This window comes from Microtus oregoni, unplaced genomic scaffold (genome assembly GCF_018167655.1).
Source record: "Microtus oregoni isolate MIOR12 unplaced genomic scaffold, Mior012 000021F_ref0000039, whole genome shotgun sequence".
In the NCBI taxonomy this organism is placed as follows: domain Eukaryota; kingdom Metazoa; phylum Chordata; class Mammalia; order Rodentia; family Cricetidae; genus Microtus; species Microtus oregoni.
The window spans coordinates 28,084,335-28,107,658 of record NW_024543080.1 but is presented as its reverse complement, the minus strand read 5'-3'; the positions used below and the strand labels follow the sequence as shown (position 1 = coordinate 28,107,658).

The 23,324-nt window shown below is 46.9% G+C and overlaps 1 protein-coding gene across 13 annotated transcripts in view; it reads right to left on the bottom strand.

Annotated features, from left to right (window-relative positions):
• Apbb2 (amyloid beta precursor protein binding family B member 2) overlaps positions 1-23,324 on the bottom strand; it is a 323,327-nt gene that overhangs the window by 59,922 nt on the left and 240,081 nt on the right. For all 13 annotated transcript variants that reach the window (XM_041671183.1, XM_041671186.1, XM_041671184.1 and 10 more), the window contains 2 exons: positions 1,687-1,833; positions 884-1,011 (listed from right to left, as the gene is read on the bottom strand). In XM_041671183.1, coding sequence (XP_041527117.1) covers positions 884-1,011; positions 1,687-1,833 — 275 coding nt within the window. The remainder of the gene's footprint in view (positions 1-883; positions 1,012-1,686; positions 1,834-23,324) is intronic.

The following is a 23,324-nucleotide window of genomic DNA, read 5'->3' as shown; positions in this document are numbered from 1 at the left end:
AATAGCATAAAAACACATGCGGAATGCAATTGTTATAACTAAACACTCCAAGTGTTAAAAAAACTTTAGCCAAACCCAAATGGCCGATACTCGCGACTTTTTAAAGATCGAAGGTTTAGGCTTACGTGTGATCTTACCCTTTCAAACAAGCCCTCAGGAAGAAACGTCACTAGTGACGTGAATCTGAAGCAGTCAGGACGGAACCAAGTACAACGACATGGATAAGAAAAGGAATGTGAAAAGAATGTGAAGAAGAGAGAAATAACGGGTGCAGATTGTCGGAAGGGTAGGGAACTTGTGAAAATGAGGGAGAAGTGTGTACAGAAGCCCTTTGAGCCACACGAGTGGCCAGGCTCCTCCCCCAAGAACTTCTACCTTCCAGGTTCCACCCACAGAATACTCTAACTGCCCTAACTGCTGGACCCCATCCTACAGAGTAAAATAAAAGGCCAATTTCTGGACATGAAACCCCATCAATATTCATCCTGGAAAGCTCCACCCCCTAAAAAACTCTATATAAGCCCTGTATCCTGTTCGGTTTGCCTGTTTCTCATCTGAGCAGAGGCAGCCACCCTCCTGTGTTTTTCCCTCCCAGTAAACCTCTTGTATGAGGTTTGTTGTGCGGTGTGACTGAGAGGTATTCCTTGGCTCCTGGCTGCCAGGACACCTTTTCATCCGAGCTGTTACACCGACAGTGTAGACCCAAAGGCACGCAAGAGTCAGAGATGATGAGTGTTTGAGGGATGGAAGCCAGGGAGGGAAAGTTTGGATGTCTTGGGAGGTGGGGGAGCAGAGAGAGATTCACTTGGGTCTGTTACATCGCTACAGTTTCCATTAAGATTCATACTGAGGGAGGTTAGGCTGTACCAGCCCAGACACTCACCGGCCATTGTCTCGGCCCACTCCCCACACACGGATGCTCACGATGGGCTGCGAGTGTAGCACGGAGCGGTCCATGGGGTCCACGAGGCTGAGCATGTCGTTTTCCAAAATCAGATACATGTCTTTGCCCTGGGCGTCAACAAGAAAACATGGAGACCTTACGTCTTGGGTGTACTTTCTCGTCAACTCTTATCTTTAACCATGGACACTTCTGGATTTAGATAAACTGCTAACAGGAAAGCCACGGAGTATTTTATAAACTCCACCCACCCCCTCCAGCCACCAACGGTTCCCTCCTCATGAGCCTAGTCTTTAACAGCGGAGTCATCTCTGCAGCCCGCAGACATTATCATCTCAACTATTAGTTCAAAGCGGATTCACTTTATTTCAAGCGAGACAACATGTAGGCATCAATTCCACAGCTCATGTACAGTGACCGTCAGGTTACAAATGAAAAGTACGCTAAAGGTAACGAGTCACTTTGCAGAGCAGGACCTTGGCACTCACAAGTGCAGGTGGGGAATCACGTGTCACTCTGCGCGTCAGGAGTTGTTCCCCAGAAAGCTGTTAACAGATGGCATTCATGGTGCACATGGTGGGATGGATTCTGAGCTGTGAATGTTCACTGATGGACCTTTGAGGATCTGAGGGTCTGTTCTCTCCCGGGGGCACGGTCCTGCGCGGGCCATAGTGGGGTTACCCAGCAGCTACTCTGGAGCTTCCTGCTGACAGTTTTTGACCATTGCCATTGCAAACACATCAACTCCCTTACTACAAGCTCTCCCAGAGCCCCAGGTGACTCACCTCTCCCCAGATGCCAACTGTGTCTCGGATGTCGTTTTTGCAGTAGGAAAGCTGCCGGATGCAGTTGTTGACAGCGACACTGCTCTTCCCGGGGGCAAGGTCCTCCTCTGCCATCTCTACCCAGCCCAGAGAGCGCACAGCAAAACACTGGAAGGCAAAGTCAGACAACACCAAGTGACTTGTGGGTTGGGGTCAATCGGCATCAGGTTACTTGGAACCACACGGTGGCAAGGACAGGGTCTGCTCAGTGCACTTTATTCGCTTCACTGTGGTGGTCACCCAACCCAGATAGCAAATCCTCTACTGCTGGAAGACAAAATTGCGACGATTTGTAGCTATGCCATTTTGAAAAACGCAGGGGCAACCTTCTGTCTAACCATGTAGCGAAGAGCACAGGGAGAGCCTTCTTCTGTCTACAGTGCAGTGAGAAGCACAGAGACAACCTTCTTCTGTCTACAGAGCAGTGAGAAGCAGAGACAACCTTCTTCTGTCTACAGTGCAGTGAGAAGCACAGGGACAGCCTTCTTCTGTCTACAGTGCAGTGAGAAGCACAGGGACAGCCTTCTTCTGTCTACAGTGCAGTGAGAAGCAGAGGGACAACCTTCTTCTGTCTACAGTGCAGTGAGAAGCACAGGGACAGCCTTCTTCTGTCTACAGTGCAGTGAGAAGCAGAGAGACAACCTTCTTCTGTCTACAGTGCAGTGAGAAGCAGAGACAACCTTCTTCTGTCTACAGTGCAGTGAGAAGCACAGGGACAGCCTTCTTCTGTCTACAGTGCAGTGAGAAGCAGAGACAACCTTCTTCTGTCTACAGTGCAGTGAGAAGCACAGGGACAGCCTTCTTCTGTCTACAGTGCAGTGAGAAGCACAGGGACAGCCTTCTTCTGTTTACAGTGCAGTGAGAAGCACAGGGACAGCCTTCTTCTGTCTACAGTGCAGTGAGAAGCACAGGGACAGCCTTCTTCTGTCTACAGTGCAGTGCTTGCAGATACTATCTCCACAGAAGAACAGCACCAGGGGCGTAATTGCAGAGTTAACTAACAGCATAGAGGCTTCTAAGTTCTCATCATCTGTGATAAGACAGATTTCTTTTTTAATGGTAAGAAATGTAATCCCATAAGACCCGGTATTATTAAGTACTTAGCAAAGAAAATCTAAGAGTGTGAACTATATGCAGTAGACGGCCAATAGAAAATGAACTCAATAGTATTTTTTTGGAGGTTTTTTTTCCCTCTCATAATATTCTGTCTGGACATATTTTCCTTTATAGATATTTTACTTATACGTTATGGATTTTGATTTTTTTTGTGTGTCTCTATGGGATTTCTGTGTGAGTGACTGAGTGTGTGTCTCTGCATCTATATGTGTTTCTTATACTTTTTCTTTGACTCTTTTTTATTTTTTGCTCATTTATTTTGTTCTATTCAGGTTTGTTTTGAATTTTATCCTATCTTTGTTTTTTTTATTGTGAATTTCATTTTAAAGAATATTTATTTATTATGTATACAGTGTTCTGCCTGCATGCACACCTGCATACCAGAAGAGGGACCAGATCTTATTACAGACGGTTGTAAGCTACCATGTGGTTGCTGGGAATTGAACTGAGGACATCTGGAAGAACAGTCAGTGGTCTTAACCTCTGAGCCATTTCTCCATCAGCAGTTTCATTTTTTAAAAGATGCCTGTTTATTTTCTAATGAGAGAGAGCTAGAAAGGGTAGGGGCTTTGGTTGAGATCTGGGAAGATCTCTAGGAGGGGAAACCATAATCAGAACGTTGAATAAAAAATCTCTCATTCACTCACACATACACACACACACACACACACACACACGCCAAAAAACAAAAAACAAACACCCCCCCCCAAAAAAAAACCCAATGATGTGCTTATTTCAAGAAGCCAACACTCCCAAGACATGAAACGTGATATGCATCACGGGCAATGCTCTTGATCACGAGAGCTGCCATCCCCAAAAGATCTGAGTTTTCTTTCACCCCTCCCTGCACCCTGAGGTCCCCTCAAAGCTATGAACCAGTTTAAGAGACCAGTTTCCAGGGCCAGGTGGGACAGACAAGCAGCCACCTTCTTTTGAAAGCAAAGAGGCTGACTCTCAAAGAGAAGCTGCCAAGTTTACAAATGAAAACTTCAAAATGAAATGAAGAAATGTGGCGATCTATCCCAATGTGACCAACATCAAGTCTGGTCTAACCTTCTCCACCCGACACCATCACCAGAGTGGGCAACCCCTACCTGAGGTGCTAGTCATACTTCCTCAAGGGGGAGAACTCAATAAAGTGCCAAACACAGAAGCTACACAGGGTATGCACAGCACTCACAGATGCGCTCGGCCAAGGTGGGAAGGCTGGGCAATGCTTCCTTGTGTCTGTGCAGTCGGGGCATGCCTGGGGAAGCGTCTGTTACAAATAAATTCCAAAGAGAAGGTCGTCCTAGAGACTGGAAAAGCTACTCAGCTGTTTGTCCAATGGGTACAGCTGTGGCGGAGGCCTCACAGTTGTTGTTGTTGTTGTTGTTGGTGGTGGTGGTGGTGTGTGTGTGTGTGTGTGTGTGAGCTGCAGGGGAGAAGACACTGCTGGTCTGCCCTTCTTGCAGTTCTGCTTTCCCGGCCACCAAAGCAAACTCTACTTCTCCAGGTGGCTAGTCAAAAATGCCTAGGCACACATCACCATACACCCTGTTTTACTAAAATCCACTTCCTGGCTCTGACTGATCTCATGGGCACCCTGACCCCACTGTTTCTCCAGGGAGTCAGGGAGGCTCAAACACGACTCTCCAACTGGTTCCCAACACAAACCCTCATTAGCAAAGTCAGTGTCACAACCCACCCCCTAGCCTTGTCCTTAAGACCTTGTCAGGTCCCTCCTGCCTCTAAAAGAACTGACTTTTGGTTTGGATAATATTTACTTGCATTCTTATCATTATTTTGCATGTGCACACATACATACACACATAAGTACGGAGCCAGGGAGTCTTCGGCTGCTACACTCTGTGTGCAGGTGTATATGTAAAGAAGCCAGAGGTAAATGCTGGGAGTCTTTCTCGCACTTTCTCCACTTTATTTCCTGAAACAGGGTCTCTCCTTCAATCTATAGCTCCACAAATCAGGACGGCTAGCCAACAAACAGGCCCCCAGCTCCTGCCCATCCCAAAGACCATTCCCTTTTAAGGCTATCACAGGGTCCCTGCTCAGGCCTTAGGATCTACACCAGAGGTTGACCTCACTAGAGTTTGGACTAGGATAAATATGTATTTATTGTCTAACCTACCTCTTTGGAGGGCATAAGAAGATAGCTCTTTTTTTTTTTTAAATTTAATTTTCGAGACAGGGTTTCTCTTAGCTTTTGGTGCCTGTCCTGGAACTAGCTCTTGTAGACCAGGCTGGCCTCAAACTCACGGAGATCTGCCTGCCTCTGCCTCCGGAGTGCTGGGATTAAAGGCGTGCACCACCACCGCCTGGCAAGAGGATGGCTCTCAATTCACAATAAGGTAAAAGAATACTGGCTACAGGGTTGGAGAGACGGCTCAGTGACTAAGAGCACTGGCTGCTCTTCCAGACGTTCTGAGTTCATTTCCCAGCAACCACATGGTGGCTCACATCCACTTACATATACTAGGATCTGATCCCATATTCTAGCATGCAGGTATATAAGGAGAGCATTCATACATAAAATATAAATAAATTTTAAGAATACTGGTTACCTTTTGTTCCTTAAGTGCAAGCTGACATGGATGTCAATCTAAACAAACTCAGTAAAACATAACAGTACTGTTCTTGGCTAAAAGATAAAACCATCCAATCTTCTACAGCACTTTCAGATTATCATTTTTGTCATAAGGAAACAAAAGCCTGAACTATCATCAACATCAGAAATTTATTCAAAGTCACTTCCTTGCATAGTCATGATTTCTGGTCTTCACCGCCATTGCATGTAGCCAGAGACAAATGGTACAGAGGGGATACCGTACCCCACCATGAGTAGCTACAGCTGGGTCCTTCCCAAAGGGGAGCAAAGAGCACCAGCACTGCGTGGTGCTGCCCCCACGTGGTCAGGAAGCTTAAAGCAGTCATTACACTACCTTAAATTCAAGAGGTAAACAAAACTGGCTCTTAGGAACAAAAACTTAATTTTAGGTAGGGGAAGAGCTGATATATTTATTCAAATCACTTGCCTTTTAAAACGTTTTAATAATGAAATTAAATATGAAAAAAAATCAATAGACACATTTTTGTTTTGTTTTGCTTTGAGACAGGGGTTTCTTCTCTGTTTAGCCCTAGCAATCCTGGACCAGACTCTGTGGACCAGGCTAGCCTTGAGCTCACAGAGATCCGCCTGCCTCTGCCTCCTGAGTGCTGGGACAGCGGCTCTTGAAGAGGGGAAGTGAGCAATGGTGCAAAGTCTGCACGGTGCGATCAGGTGGATCTGGGGTCAGGTCATGGCTCCTCAGTACGCAGAGAGTGGCTGCGGTGAGCCACTGAGGGCTCGGTTTCTCCACATGTGAGATGGGAAGATTACACACTTTATAGTGCTAGGGCAACTGAATGATAACGGTCCGGGCATGGCGAGAAATCATTGGGTGGTTAATTCCAATCATTATTGTCAATGAATACTGCTTTTGTTGTTGTTGAGACAGGGTTTCACTGTGTAGTCCTGGCTGTCCTAGAACTCACTCTGTAGACCAGGCTGGCCTCAAGATCAAAGAGATCTGTCTGTCTCTGTTTCCTTAGTGCCGGGATTAAAGGTGTGTACCGCCATGGCCCAGCGAATATTCTTTTCTACTAGTGGATTTTAAAGATTGCTGGAATTGTACAGATTTCAGCCAGCGTTAGGATGCGGCTCAGATTTCTGTAGACCATGACGCTCTGGGGACTGCTGTGGAGGGGCAGCCCTGTTCTCTCCCCACTGTGGCGCTGCTCTGTGGACTCTGAGTGGAAACGCCTGGTTCAACCCCAGGACTGCCATTGCCACTCCTGATCTCAGCTAGCCTTTCCTTTTCGTGTGTGCTCACTGCACATGCATGAAGGCCAGAAGTCAGTTTTGGGTAATTCCTCAGGAACCATCTGTTCTGTTTCATTAGACAGTATCTCTCTTCTGGGACAGGGATCACTGAGCTCCTGGGAACCACCTGTCTCGGCTTCTCCCATGCTGAGAATGCACCATGTCTCACACTGCACCATACCCCGTACTGCCACCATGGCCCACACTCCACTATGCACCTTACTACCATCATGCTCCACACTGCACTATGCCCCGCACTGCAGCCTGCCCCACATTGCATAATGCATGGCACTGCACCATGCCCCAGACTGCGTCATGCTCTGCACTGCCACCATGCATGCCACTGCCACTTGTCCCACGCTGTACCATGCCCCGCACTATGCCCCGCACTGCACCATGTCCTACGCTGCACCATGCACCGCACCATGCCCCGCACTGCACCATGCACAGCACTGCACCATGTCCTGCGCTTTGATCTGAGTTCCTCAGGCAAGCACTTTACTGACCAAGCTGTCTCTTAGCCCCTAGGTTAGTTAACTCAGTCCTGGCTTCAGAGAGATGTGCATGGGGAGAACCTCTCCCAAAGGCCCATGTGGCGGCAGAAGAGCGCAGTTCTAAGCCTGATTTATTATCCACAGTCCATAATAAGTCCATAAACTTCCAGTTTCTCTATTCTAATCGGCAGGTCCTCAGCCTCTGCAACTCCAAGTTTGCTGAAAAGTGATAACACATAAGCTCAGAGAGCTGCCAGGAGATTGCAAAGAAACAAAGCGTGTGGCATATTGTCTGGCATATTGTAGGGACTCCTCTGATGCTCACTTTCCCCTCTTTTCTACGGCTCCAAAAGACAAGCTCCCTCTCCCTCCCTCCCACCCTCCTCTCCTTCTCTCAATCATTTTTCTTCCTGAAGACAGGCAATTTCTCCTTTCCTCAGCTAAGTTTCAGGTCTCTGTTGATTTTCTTCTGACCTTTAACATAGACCAGCAAGAGAGAACGCCAAGAGAATGCTGCAGATCCCCTCTGAACCATGAGATGGGGGAGGGTGATGGTTGAGGGTAGACCCAGGGGAATTAGACCGTAGAAGACACATGCAGGCCTCTGCCCCTAGCCCAGTAAGCCAGCCCACTGTGCAGAAGGGGGACAGTGACTAATGTCCACAAAGTGTCACACTGACTAACTACAGCACGGTGAGCTCTCTGCAACAGTGACACAGGTGCCAAAGTGATCCTTACAAATGAGGGACCCATGCCAGCAAGTTAAAACACACTCATACATAGGAATGACTGTAGCTTAATCCCTGAGTACCACAGCAACAACGGTATCTAAGAAAACAGCATCCATCGAGTACCAATTAGTTCCTGGCGACCTACACATCTGAGTGAGGCCCAGTCCCTCCTCTTGAGGCTTCTAATGAGTGGACACATGGTGGGAATCTATTGTGTGGCATCTTGAAATGAGAGCACAAAAGGGCACAAGCTGTATCGGTTGAGAGTTCATAGAAGAGCGGTTCTCAACCTGTGGGCTGTGCCCCCTTTGGGGGTCAAACGACCCTTCCACAGGCATCACCCAAGATCATCTGAAAACACAGATACTTACATTATGATTCATAACTAGCAAAACTGCAGGTATGAAGTATGAAGTTACAAAGCAGCAATGAAAATAATTTTATGGTTGGGAGGAACTATGTTAAAGGGTCACATCATTAGGAAAGTTGAGAACCACTTTTATAGAAGGTTTTTGATTCACAGTGAGGACTAGACAGCTTCCTGAAGGGCGTGGTGCTTCAAAGCGCTAACCTTGCAAGACAATGGATACACTCATTTATAAGCATTTTTTTATATTTACTATATGCCAAGGAAGAAGGATTCTTCAGTGAACACTCAGACCAAACACTCCAAAAATTTCAAAAATCTGCAAGTGGGAGCTGGAGAGATGGCTCAGTAGTTAATGACATTTGTTATTCTTGCAGAGGACCCAGGTTGGATTCCTACATCTACATGGTGGGTCACAACCAGCTGTAACTCTAGTTCCAAGGAATCTAGCACCCCTTTTCTAGCCTCTGCAGGCACCAGGCACATGTGCAGTGCACAGACATATATGCGAGCAAAACATTCATAGGCATAGAAAGTTCTACAAGTGCACATGTATTTGGGCTGTCAAACCAAGGGGTTTGCAACTTCATCACTGTGGACGAAACAGTAAGATACAACTGTATGGGGCTTAAAGCAAGAAGCACAGTGACTTGGAGCCCAAGGATAATGGATGAGGAAGGAAGCCAGTGTTTGCTCCAAGTCAAATATATCAGTGTTAGGGGAAATTCCATATTGCCAGCTGTGCCAATTCTTGTTTTGTGTTTCTAACTAGAGATGGTCTATCACTAAGGAAACATTGTGGATGGGAAGGAGGGGGATTCAGGCCTTAAGAGAAGCTGATGTGTTCCATCCTCTGCAGAAGGCCACGTCACCTGGCTTTAGCAGATTTACACAGGGCTGACAGACCTGCAAGTTCCATGAGTGGATTTCAGCATATTCCAAGTCTTCTGACATCCAAATCGTGTGTATATTTTGAAAGAAAGGCACAATACTATTATCACCTTTTAAAGGCTGTGAGAATATCAAAAAAGTACTAAAAAAGGGTTCCAAGCAAGTTGGGTAAGAGCACCCACCGATCAAGATAATAACTCAAGTATGTGCACTGAGAGATGGTGTAGGGTGTTTCCATGCCTGTAATGATTGCACTTGAGGCAGAGGCGGGAGGATCTAGAGCTCAAGGCCAGCCCAGGCTACCAGAGACCTTATTGCAAAACACTGGAGAGATGCCTGTCCTGGCGGCACACACCTTTAATCTCAGCACTCCGGAGGCCAACGCAGGTGGATCTTTGCGAGTCTGAGGCCAGCCTGGTCTACATAGTGAGTTCTAAGACAGTCAGAGCTACACAATGAGACTCAGTCTCAAAAAAGGCCAAAGCAAACAAAAAATCACTACTACAACAACCAGCCAACCAACCAACCAAAAAAACAAAAACCACACTGGGAAAGCAAAAAAGTTACTAGCTAGCATCCAGGGAAGAGGTTAAGTAGTTCAGCTGAAAAGGAGGCTAGGAATTTAGGAGGGCATAAAAGAAACACTACAGGAAGTAGACACTGAGAATGAGCGACATAATCTGTGGCCCTAGCTAGAGCACAGGTGATGGGGAGTCCAAGAGCCCAGAGTCGAACACGGGTACAGTGTTCAATGCAAACCTTTTGAGATTGTGTCTGACATCCAGCAACAGCCCTACAGAAGGAGCAGGCTAGGCTGTTGGCAGAGGAAGAGCAAAGAAGACTTTAGCAGAGAGGAAGCCCCAGGGAGCTGGCAGAGCTTCTGTGATGACCATGGATGTCCACGGGACAGGGGACTGGGATACAGGCCTGTATTGCTAGATCCTAGTATATGGTCATGCTGGCGGCTGCTATAGTCACAGAGATCAGCCGTCTAGAGACTCTTCACATCCATAAAGGCTGGAGTTAGGCAGAAAAAGGAACATGCTCTTGCCATGTCTGAATATGAAGGACTTTAAAAAATATTCATCTAAAGCTGGGCAGGTGGTGGCATATGCTTTTAATCCCTGCGCTTGGGCGGCAGAGGCAGGTGGATCTCAGTGAGTTTGAGGCCATTCTGGTCCAGAACAGGCAGGACTGTTACACAGAGAAACAGAGAGACCTTGTCTTGAAAAACAAAACCAAAAACAAACAAGCAAAAATTCACCTAGCTCAAAGGGGGCATCTAAAGTACATTCATTCTATTTGATCTCCTCTGTTCTCTGATGTTTTCTCAAGAGTTTAGGGGAGCCGGGGAAGGAAGAAAGATAGAATCACTCCTGGCTGGCCATGGTAAGCAACTATAATCCTAGCACTTTAGGGCGATGGATTACAAATTCAAGATCAGCCTGTGCTACAAGGTGACTACCATCTTAAAGAAACACCAACAAAACCAACCAGCACTTTGACTTCCTTTTCATGCCTTTATCAAGGGACTAAAATGCCTCTGGTTTCTACTCTGAGTCAGATCTTTTGATTGTCCAGTAAGCAAAATGCTTTAACACAAAACAACCTCCACAACACCCCTGAAAACATCCAGGCACTTCACATTCACACAGCCCGGTAGGATGTGGCCTCGACTGCAGGGAAGTCATAGCCCACAGGGTTACTCCAGGCAGGAACGCGGACCCCTGTCATCAGGCACATGCTCATCAGTGAATCAGCTTTGCTATGGCTCGGAAGCAGGGAAATGCTTTCCAACTCCAGGAGGCTGTAGGTTTGTGGGGACAGGTGTCTGGAGGCTCCCTTGAGTGGTGTCTGACCCAGTTTTCCCACTCAAAGGAAACAAGTTGTTGGCCTGGTGAATTATTCATTCACCATGGCAGTGACTTTGGCCAGGAAGGCCCCAGAACGCGTTCTGCCCCAACCCCCAACAAATATACCCTCTGCTTCTGCTGTTGCCCTAGACATTATGAGCATTCGGGCAGCAAACATGACGCAGGGGCCCTCTGGGACACTGGGCTGACTTGTGGCATTTATTTAAATTTTCTTCTTCATGTTTGTCAGAGTAAGACAGCCCTGTTGTGAAAGTGTGTGCTGTGCTCATATCTAAGAAGATGCAGGTTATAAGGATATTCGACACCCATGAAGCACTCACACCAGGTAAGGGGTGATACACAATGGCGCTATCTCCAGTATCCACCCATGAGCCTGCCTGCTCACCTACTACTGCCCGCTGCACTATAGGGAAGGTGGTTCCCAGCCTGGGTCATCATTAAAAGGCCTAGCCCGAGGGGACTGCTGCTAAGGCTGCTGAGCGGGTTGAGCCACTACACCAGGACAAGTCATATGAACACAGAAGAGCCAGAGTGCCAGCTTGTTCACTTACACAGGCCAGTGTCACTCTGACTCAACACAAGGTTTGCTCGCTGCTTCAAATCCACCCCGGTTTCTACTCGGTGGCCCATGGCAAGCTGAGCGACAGAGGTGCATGCACAGGTGTCCATGCCAGCATTTTCACGGCCAGAATCTTCGAGATTCTCCCCTGGGGAGAGCAGACAGGCCTCTGGGTTGTGACTTAGTATAGGCACATTTAATTGTATTAGTCTTTTTTCTGCCCAGGAACCAGCCTAGCATTGGGACCTTTTTAATTAATGGAAAATCTAAACAGAAGTAGGCTCACCTTAGAAATGGAGCCCAATGTTTCAAGAACGCTCACGGCATAGGTTTGTGTGTGCGCGCGTGCACACATGTGTTTAAGCAAGCATATTACAATGTTCACCATCACACTGGCTGAGAGAGTTTATCAAAGGCTTATTCTGCACTATCTGACACACCAAATTAAAGAGTAAGGATTTAGCAGGGAAACCATGAGAGCGGGAGTGGCCACTTACAGATCACAGGCCAAGCGCTGCCACCTCAGGCACTGTAGCTCCTGTTTTCTGAACGAGAGGTGGAAGCACAAAGGGCCACTGAATTGCCAGCCACGCAGGAAGCAAGTGGCAGAACTTCAACCCTCATGGCGGCGTGCGGGGTCCCGACCTGAATTCCACAGGACAGGACGACACCAGCACCATGAAACTGCGCAGGGGACACCACAGAGGGACAGAGGCAGCCCATGGGCAGCATTAATTTTGCCATTCTGGGCTCTGCGTTTGCTGTTCTAGAAAGAGAAATATCCGACCCTGTGGATCTGGATGCCCATGGCCCAGGGACGTGCCCGACAAATGCAGCAGACTAGCTAGGAATTTGTTGAGGGAGGAAGACCCGCAGGCTTCATCTAAGATACATGGAAGTCTCAGGGCAAGAGTGGAGAGGCCCTGGCTGGGAGTCCGGGACCTCTACGCTTTGCCTGGCCCTCCACCATGCTCATCATCCTTCACTGTCTGGCTTGCATCACTGGAGGGAATCCCTGCCCCTGCGGGTGTTGTTGAGGACTGAATGGGCACAGTTCTAAGGAGGCCTGGTACTGCCTACAAGAAACAGACGGGTTGGATCCTGTAATGTCCACAGGGTCAACTCTGAAGCCACAGCACTCAGAACCCTAGAGCTCCCTGCTGAACAGCCAAGTGTCACAGGACCAGTTCCCTCTGTTCCCTAAACTGTGTGATGGAGTACTTAGGTTCTAAGGAACACCAAGTATCTGATGGCTAGTGCCAAAGATATCAAGTATGCAGATGACCTAGGGGAGCACACAGTGGGCTGGCCTTTATTAGCACGAGCTTCAAATGATTGACAAGTGAGTCACATCAGCTCAGATTTATCTGCCAAGTCTCCTTAGCCAGAGCCCTAGTCACAGTTCTTCCCAGACCGCTCCACCCGTGTCCCAAGGCCCAGAAGAACACCTTTAAGTTACCATGACACATCAGCGAAAGTCACATTCTAAAAATGACCATGGAAATTCTCACAAAAGGCAGGCTGACTGCATCTGCTGCTGGAGATGCTTAAATGCCAACCCAAGCCAACCTGGTGCCAATGGATGTCTGCTGGGGACTGTGTACCCCCATGCCCTGAATTTCCTGTAAACAGCTTGTTTTTCTATGCTTACAGCTGCTCTGAGCATGAGAGAGGGGAGTGGTTTCTGGTGGGCTTACAGCTGAAAACCCCCCAAGAGTTGGGGCATGGCCATTTAGTCAAGGAGACCCCCTATATAAGCTGCCCTGGAACACAATAAAGTGGGCGTTCTTGATTCAAGTTGGCATTCTTGGGGGATTCAAGGATGACCCATGTCTCTGTCTCTGTGTGTTTGTGTGTTTCAATCTCCAGCCCCTTGCCTGGCTTGCAAAAAGTCCATAGTGCAGGCAGGACCGCTACAGGAGTAGTACCATAGTACACGTAGTATAGGCGCGAGTAGTATGGACATTACAGATGTCAGAGCCCCCTCCTCTCTCAAAGCTTCAGAAGGAGCCTGTGCAAGAGGAGGGAGGTCAAGAAGCTCGCAAGGCAGAATCCAGCTCTTGCTCCTGCCAATGTGCAGCAGACACCTGTGTGCCTGGGAAGTCATTCTTAGGCCCCACAAGTATGAGTGTATCTGTTTTGTCCTGAAGGAGTCCTGGAAACAGCTGAGAGACACGTTCTCAGGTCCATAGGGCTGATTTATGTTACAGATTAGGTTTTGCTGCAGAGCTGAGGTTATTTGCTGAGTAAGCACAGAGCAAAGCCACAATGTGTGTCAGAGCCCAGCACGTGAAGTGGAATGTTTTATTTTACCAGGGAAAGCAGGATGGTCATGTGAGCTTTTGGGGAGATGCTGAGTAAGAGCAGAGGAGTAAAGGGGCCTGAAATCAGGAGAGACAGACAGGTGGGCCCCATCATCACCTCCAGCCTGGGCGGGGGCATGGCAAGGCCAGATCTAGGGCACCCTGGGAAGAAGGGGAAGTTACAGAATTCATCTTCAAACAGCAGGAGCATTTGCAGTACAGGGAAAATGCAACAATCAAGACTGTTGTTATTATTTCAGCCAACAGTTTGATGCAAGTGTGCTCTTTAGGAAGTGTGTGAGGCAGCTCAGAACCTGGTTGATCTTCTGCCCTGGAATGTGCTCTGGCAGGTACCACAAACAGTGCCACCTTGGGTGTGTGTGTATATGTGTGTGTGCACATGCATGTGCCTTGAATATAGCCACTCCTTTGAGCAGCTCAAGGGCAAAAGCCTTCACTACTCAGTTTGTGCCTTGTAGGCACAGATCCTGTCTTCAAGTTTGTTCCCTTGCTAACTTATTTGTAACCCCAGAATCAAAACTGGGAGTGAGCCACCAGTCCACATGTTCCCAGCACAAGAGAAGCAAAGTGGCGCTTTGTCTTATTGGCCCAGCTCTTGCTCTTTAAACAAATGTCCTCTCCCTGGTCCACCCAGGGCTTTGTTTTCACACAGGTTTTATCTCTTGTTTGGGATTGTCTTATGTATGACAGTTCTCAAAGGGTCTGGGATGACAGCTAAGTCAATAACGTGTCTACTCACAAGTATAAAGAGCCACATAAAAGCTAGGTGTGTGGTCGTGAGCATTTGTAATCCAGTGTTCTGGAAGCAGAGACAAGCAGATCCCTGGTTCTGCACTGTTTCAGGCAGCAGTTGTGGCATATTTAACTATGTGAAGATATGTTACATTTGTTTATGCTGCATTCATTTAATTACATAAAGATGTGTTGCATGTGTTTCATTTTATCTAAGGCACCTGACTGGTCTAATAAAAAGCTGAGCAGCCAATTGCTAGGCAGAAGAGGGATAGGCAGGACTGGTGGGCAGAGAGAATAAACAGGAGGAGAAATCCAAGAATGAGAGGAAGAAGATAGAATGAGGGGGAAAGATAGGGAGCCCCCTCCCCCATGGACAAGTCAGGCAGTTACTAGCCAGCAGACACAGAGGAGGACAGTCAGAAAGGTAAGAAGTCCTGAGGCAGAATGTATGAAGAGAAAGAGAAGAAAATAAGAGCTGAAATAAGGCTGAGCATTCATAACTAATAAGTCCATGTCATGATTTGGGAGCCTGTTGGTGACCAAAAGATAAAAGCCTGGATATTTGGTGACCAACATGGGGCCTGAGAAAGCTTAAAAAGAAGAAGAAGGAGGAGGACAAGATGATACAGCTCTTTTAAGAAGCTCTGCCATACAGCAGAGCACTTAAATTAAGAGCTCTACATACAATACATTAAGTAGAAACAAAAACCTAAGTAAGAATGCCTGCCACAGAGTGGACACCAACTTTCAGAGCTGGGCTGGTTGAATGCAATTCCCAATCAAATGCATCTCTGGATTGGGCCCGTGAGTTTAAGGCTCTCCTCTCACAGATCTGAGGACGGGGAGGAGCCAGTCACCAAAAACAGTTGTGGAGGACCCAGCAGTGGCTTAACAGTTTAAGGTTTTGCTCATGCAGACAGAAAAGGCTAGAGATACACAGTAAAGAAGGGTTGCTGTGTTAAGTTTGAATTTTTTGAATGCTGATAAGCGAATGACAGCTGCCGAGAGAAATGGGACTGTAAGAGGCAATGCTGAATTAAACCAGTCTAGATACTTTAGGAATGCCTTAACTTTAAAATAGAATTCAAAAAATGTACTGTGTTGGGAAACAGGTTATGATTTCATTTCCACAGGAATTGAAAATTTGTGGATTCATTCACGGTTAATAGAGATCAGATTTGATCGAGGAAAATCCCCTAAAAATCCTGGCTACTGGCATAAAGAAATAAACCTAGAAACCCCACAAGACAGGTGATGTATATTTTACCTGCTCAAACATAAAACAAGAAATCATCTTTGGGGGGCTTGTGTACAACACACAGTCCATACTTGTGTTAATGTTAGATATGTGCATTACCTTCATAAGTTTGTGTGTTTTCAGAGCAAGGGGACCAGACACCAGTGAAAATGTGGCCCAGGTTACCCAGTCTCTCAAAGTGCCTCTGTTGCCCTTTCCTCAGAGTTCTGCATGCAGAACAGCTTCAAGGCTGCTGCTGAGATGGCCCAGCTTCACAGACTATTCTAGCTAGGACTGCAGACAAGCCTGTGCTTTCCCAGTGCACAGACACTGGGCAACAAGTATTATAACTGGTTTTCTTAGGACGTGACCATTATCTCAATCTTCTCAGGTTCCCTAAAGATGCCATCATCCACAGACAACAGGAAGCACACACATTTCCAAGAGGTGAGCTGGGTGGGTTTTGGTCATTCAGCAGATTATAGATATTTGTCATCATTTAAGGGGAATATAGAAATAAGATAAAAGACAACTATTAACCTCAAATATTTTACATTGGTATGGATATTAGTATATTGACACAAATTTAAAGTTATTTTTGTTATACTGTATGTATGTTTCTACTCTTGTTTAGGGTATTGTGTTTATACCGCTCATTTAAAAATGTAAAGTATAACTATGGAATACAGGTTAGTAGTTAGTCATCTATACTAATCAGGATTGGACTCATATTAGGTATGCTTTCAAGGTCAAACACATGTATTTAGATAGATAGGTGGACAGTGAGATATGTCTGCTCCTGGAAGTACCAATCTCCTTTATAAAAGGATGATGAGCATCAAAAAAACTCTATATGGAGTTTGCTTTCACTGTGGCAAGGTTAGTTACTGGGCAGCTTAATTGTTCTTACCTTGACTGCTGACAGTATGCAGTACAAACTGGACAAGTAGGGCACAAAGGATAAAGACTGTTGAATGTTGGCAGACATTTCTTTCCCACCTTCCAACATGGAGACTTGATATTAATGACGAATGTTTAGTCAATAGCTCAGGCTTATTACTATCTAACTCTTACATTTGAATTAACCCATATTTCTTATCTATGCTTTGCCATGTGACTTGGTACCTTATGTCAGTAAGGTGTCTACTGACAATTCCAGACTCCACCCTTCCCTTCGAACATTCATCCTATCTAACCTTATCCTGTTCAGCTATTGGCCAGTCAGCTTGTTTATTAAACCAATCATAGCGACACATATTCACATAGTGTAAAGGAATATTCCACAGTTGAATTTTACCAAGATAAGGTGGGACAGTCCTTCAAAAATTCCTGTTTCTTAGAGATGTCTGTCAGATACTCTGCCGGACACACAGGAAAATGACTGTTGAACTTTCTCAAGATTAGGTAGGACAGTCCTTCAAAATTCCAGCTTCATAGAAGAGCCTGCCAGATATTCTAGGCCTATAAGTCGAAAATTAGATGCCTCAACATTGCAGAGAAACCTTGAGTGACTGTCTAGGCAGTCAGATATCTGTCATTTCTATAGTTTTGGAAGTAGCTTGCATTGCACTTCCTGTTTATTCAGGGAATAGTATATCCTTCTGGGGTCTCCGATGGAGTTAAAGACTAGATAATTATATTTTTCTTTAGTTATGATAGAAGGTAAATTAGGTACAAAATTTTGGATTCACAAAGATAGGATAAACAACGGAGTATTTTCTCTGAATTTGCCCCATACAAATGGACTGTATACTGTAAATGTGATCCTTACTTGATTAATTAGTTGTTCTTGTTGTATATAGTTTCACTATGTTAAAGTTAAAACCTAGCCTAATTGATGAGCTCCAGGTTCAACAAGAGACTGGGGCTCTTTTCCATCTTCCTCTTGGAGAGGCAGCTTCACTTCTGCCTCTCTCCCCACTTCTCTCTTCCCCCCTTCTCTGTCTCTTTCTCCTCTTCTCTCTCTCTCTCTCTCTCTCTCTCCCTCTCTCTCTGTCCCCTGCTTCACCCTTCCTCCTCCATAACCCCTTGAATAAACATTCAACCTGACCCTGCATGTCGTGTCTATCCATATTTCTGTCTTCTGCCCGCCCGCCATGTGTCTCCCTGCCTGGAACCAGCCATTGCTCAGAGACCAGCAGCCTACTCTGCCTGGGGCCCACTGCCTGCCGCCACTGCTCGGGCCACCACTGCTCTGGGACCAGCAGCTGTCTCTGCCTGGGACTGGCTGCTCCCAGGGCCCGCTATCTGTCGCCACATGACCCGCCGCCACCGCTCAGGCCACCACTCTGGGACCGGCAGCCATTTCTGCCTGGGACCGGCTGCTCCCAGAGCCTGCTGCCTGCCACCACATGGCCCGCTGCCACCATTTGGGACCTATAGCATTTCTGCTGCCTACTGCTGCGGGGATCTTGCAGAATTTTTAAAAAAAGAACAGCATTAATGATAAGCATTGTACAGTTTGGAAAGAGACACCAGACTGCAGAGACCATGTGACTGGCTGCCGTGACCTTTCCTGCTATAAGGAGCTTTACTTTCAAACTGTGAGCCAAAATAAACCCTTTCTTTCTTAAGTTGTTAAAAAAAAAAAAAAAAAAAAAAAAAAAAAAAAAAAAAAAAAAACAAGAGACTGGGTCTCAAAAAACAAAGGGGAGAGAAATGGAGGCAGACACCTGACATTAAGCCCTGGCCTGCATGCATCTGTACATAATAGATAGGTGGATATATACATATATTTGCATACACGACACGTGCTGCTGCCACCCTCCCTCCCAGAATAGTATCAAAATGTTCCCAAGACCAAGAAGACCAAATGAAGAAAAACATGTTAGACATGTAGTTCAGACAAGGGGTCAACACTGATAGAGATGTGTTTAACACTAGGGAATCAATACTGCATGCTAAGTAACCGAAATTCATAAAACAAGGTTGTCTATTGATCTCACACAAATCTGACCACAGGCTGCAGGAATCTAATCTTGAACTTCCTCCGGTCACAGTGCTTCTAGATTCACCATTTTGGTGTTGGCGGCCACTTCACAGAACATCTCTGTCTTGGAGGATGAGATTGGTCAGGTCCCAGGGGAAGCATGGGCGGGGGGGAACCTGGGGAGGGCAGAGGGCTTAGCTACTCTGAGGCTTTCTGGATATCCACCAGTACACGTGTAGGAGAAGGCATTCTTTGACAAGACTAGGGATGGTGAATCTTGGGCTCTGGTCCAGGTGTGACTGTGACTAATGACCTTTAGGATGCCATCTGATTCTGTGACGCCTCGTTCTCTCTGCCTGATGGGAGACAGACAGCCAGGACAGCTGTGAAGGGAATACAGAAGGATCTGTCTGCCTGCTTCCAGCTGTAAACTTTCTCTCAGGAATCTTGTCCTAGTCCATCCATGCGGGGCACTCACTCACTCCATCTCTCATCCATCAGGCACGGTTTTTGGTCTCCCAATCTTCCTGCTTCCTTGACTCACACCATTCAATGTTCCCCCTTTCTGAGGCCCTTGACTTCTGAGAGTCCCCCTGGGCACTCCCGGCTCTCTTCCTTGCTTCACTTTCTGCCATGGCTAGTACTTGCATTTAACTGGCACACCTTGAACTTGTGAGTTTTGTGGTTGGCTGCCCCCTCCCCATCTGGAAGGTGAATGACCTGAAGGGAGGGGTCTGAAGTGCTGCATGCCCAGCCCCTTGACACACAACCTGACCACTGTGACGTGAGCTTCTACCAGGAGAAACTGGACTCACAGCAGTCCCTGGCACTCAGACACTTAGTAGGGATTAGTGCCATTCCCGGGACTCATTTTAATTTGTATTGTTGGCGTCGAGAAAGGTTTTGTTACACTACTCGTCAAGAAAAAACCTGCAACATTTTACTAAGTATCTGAAATAAATTCAATGAGTTCATAACACGGGAAGACCCACAAAGACCTCAATTAAAAACACGTCTGTTCCCAGGCTTTAGGAGCATTTATGAGTCATTTAGTCCTCGAAGCTGACTCCCAGCAAGCACTTAGGAAAAGCATTTAACCACAGCACGGAGCCTTGAACATGGGACTCTGGGGATCCCAGAATCTGACCACTTTATTTCACAGCTGAGTAAATCCAAGTCCCCAGAGCACTGTCAGGGCTGCCACTAAGAAGCATGGGTTGTCTGCTTTGTGAATGGCAGGTGCAGAGGGACAGTGAGGGAGGGAGGCTGCCCTGCAAGGTGTCCTTGACAGTACCACCCTCTCGCCAAAAATGCTCCTGGCCTCAGGCACCTCCCATGCCCTACAAAGATGAGGGAGGTCGGCCCAGAACCAGAGCGATTTGAGAACTTGCTTTATAGATTAGCTCTATTGAATTCTTGAGTAGGAATATATATGCATTTACAAGTGTCAGGTTTGCTGGGCATGATGTTAATCCCAGCACTCAGGAGACAGAGGCAGGTGGATCTCGGGTTCAAGGCCAGCCTACTTTGCATAGTGAGGTAGAGGTCAGTCGGGTCACCATAGTGAGACCCTATCTCAATAAATAAATAAACTAATAAATAAACGTGAAAAGTAAAAAGGAACACCACTAAGGCTAATTCCAGAGACGTTGAAATGTATCTTAAGCTTAACCTGAAGGCAGACACACGGCCAGATGGAATAAAGACTATCCTTGTCATCCTCCAGGCACAAGGCAAGTGCTTTGACGATCGGGCCCACCTGGAAGAGCAGAGCAGAGTTCCTCACACACCCAGTCGCTTCCCACATTGTCCTTTGGACTGGGATGTGGGAGTGATTTATTTCTAAACTGTTGCTTTCATTGGTTAATTAACAAAGAAACTGCCTTGGCCCATTTGATAGGCCAACCCTTAGGTGGGTGGAGTAAACAGAACAGAATGCTGGGAGAAAGAAGCTGAGTCAGGGAGTCGCCATGATTCTCCCACTCGAGACAGATGCAGGTTAAGATCTTCCCTGGTAAGCCACCTCATGGGCTACACAGATTATTAGAAATGGGCTAGTCCAGGTGTGAGAGTTAGTCGAGAAAAGGCTAGATATAATGGGCCAAGCAGTGTTTAAAAGAATACAGTTTCCATGTAATTATTTCGGGGGTAAAGCTAGCCGGGTGGCGGGAAGCAGCAGCCTGCCGCTACTACAAAGCTGGCTGAGCCGTGATTTTCTAAAGCACAATGTGTCTGTCCTGGAATGAACAACTGTGACCTCCATAGAGTGATGTAGGTGCTATGTATGTATAATCTTACCACGACCACATTTTACCTTGACTCTGTGTACGGTACAGGTTTGCACACATGAGTGTATGCCTGGAGAGGTGGCGTGGGCCTCTTAAGACACCCAGTAGCTCCAAAAACTAGAAACTCTCCAAGGGTAACCATGACAGGCCAACCCTGTTGATCACAGAGCAACAAGGAGATAGATGGTTCGAGGTCACGCTGCATGGCACCAGGACCCATGGGTCCCCCAGATTCTAAGAGAAGTGACTACAGAGTTGGCCTAATTACAAAGGCCAGGATGGCAATGAGGACAGGAGGAAGCAGTAAAGAGGCAAAAACTGGCAAAGACTCAGAGAGAGAGGGCAGGGTCATAAAGAGTCATAGAGGGAGGGCAGGGAGTGGCTCCGGTGAGGAGTCGGCGGGGAAGGGTGAGAAAGAAAGGCTGTGGATCTGCAAATAAAGATGCTTGATCCACACGATAGAAGGAGAGAACAAACTTGGGCATCCTGTCCTCTGCCAGTCACCCACACCAACTACACCCTCCTTTTCGGACACACACACACACACACACACACACACACCAAAGAAATATGTTTTTTTTACAAGAAGGGAAGATAAACTCTATTAGTTTACACAGCCTGCAGGCTGTAAGCACTGTGTCCCCAGGCTATGCCAGGATGCAGACATGCAAGGTGCAGACATGCAGGGTGCAGACATACAGAGCTCTCACATCAGAGGAGCCTCTGCTGGGCAGTACTGGTTGCAACTTGTTACATGACATTGGAGATTCTGCCTGCTGAGTGGGCCTGGGGTGGATCCAGTCCCTGAAGATCTCTAAGCCACCTCCTCGAACTGCAACTATAGCACTCAGTAGCTCCCCTCCTCAGAGGTATACTAAGTCCCTGTGTCCTCTTTACTTGGTCGACAGGATTCATTACGGGCAAAGGACTTGCCTAAGGTCTCATGGCCATGGTCTGTGAAGGTGAGTAGGTGGTGGTATTCAACACCATCCTCTTGTTAACATCGATGGCCACTCCACTTGTCAGTAGAGATCAGGGTCCCCAGAGTATTTTGTTAAGTGCAATATTTTAATTGGGATTTGATAGCTGCCCATTTTTCTTCCAATAAGAAGTATCCAGAGAAAAATCATAAGAAAAACAAAAATTGAAGAGACATAAATCCTGTGAATTGCAAGGAGAGTGGAGATGGGCAGGGGAGAACGAGACAGGGACCTCATGGGAGAAAACGACAACCTGAAGTGGCTACCTTCAGAGGGTCACATGCAGGAGAGCTGGGGTTACAGGGAGAATTCTGTAAAAACAAAGCAGACAGAAACCAAGGCCGCCTCTAGGGAGGGCTTTGCAACTTTGTGGAAGGGGGTGGGAGGGTGCTGGTCTAAAACCAGAACGATGGCTTGGCTCTCCCGGGTGAACCTCCCTGTGCCAGAGTCACAGACTTGAATCTGAATCCAGATCTCTGTGTAAAATGTTACTTCTGGGGATACCACAGCAGTCCCCCACTTCCCTTCTCTTTTCTTTGCTCCCCTTCCTCCCCCACCCCTCTCTGTGCAGGGTCCTGCTGACCAGCAAGGCTGGTCTGGTCTGGGAGTAAGTATACCACCACACCCAGCCGACCCATCCGTTTTCAAATCACTTCGTGGAGAGCTTTCCCACCCCAAGGGAGAGGACAGAAAATAGACTTAAGGGATGAAAAGAGGCCACACATATGGATGTATGCCTTCAGAATCTCTGCGCTTATCAACAGGGCAATGCACCCAATGTTGGCCAAGTTCCCTTTGCACAGGTCTGAGCAGCCTCCTCTTAAGTGGGCAAAGTGGTTGCTTCATCCAGTGCCTCATGGCCTGGGGACAATTCCAAAGCACTGGCCATGCTCAGAGGGACAGGCAGGCAGACAGACACACACACACACACACACACACACACGCTGACTGTGTACATATATACACACAAAGTGCTGTCCACAAACACATATGGATATATGAGCCTTTCATATAAGAGGTTCATTATGAAGTTCAGAGGAATTGGGTGGCATTTATGTATAATACACCCCCCCCCAAACATGCTCCCACGCTAGCTAAACACATTAGCTTCCTATGTCAGTTTCTCTTCAAGGTTAACAGTTTATTAAGTTATAAAAACAAACTAAAATATGGGGGTAAAATGTTTTACAAGTGTTCTATTATTTATCCCAGTCC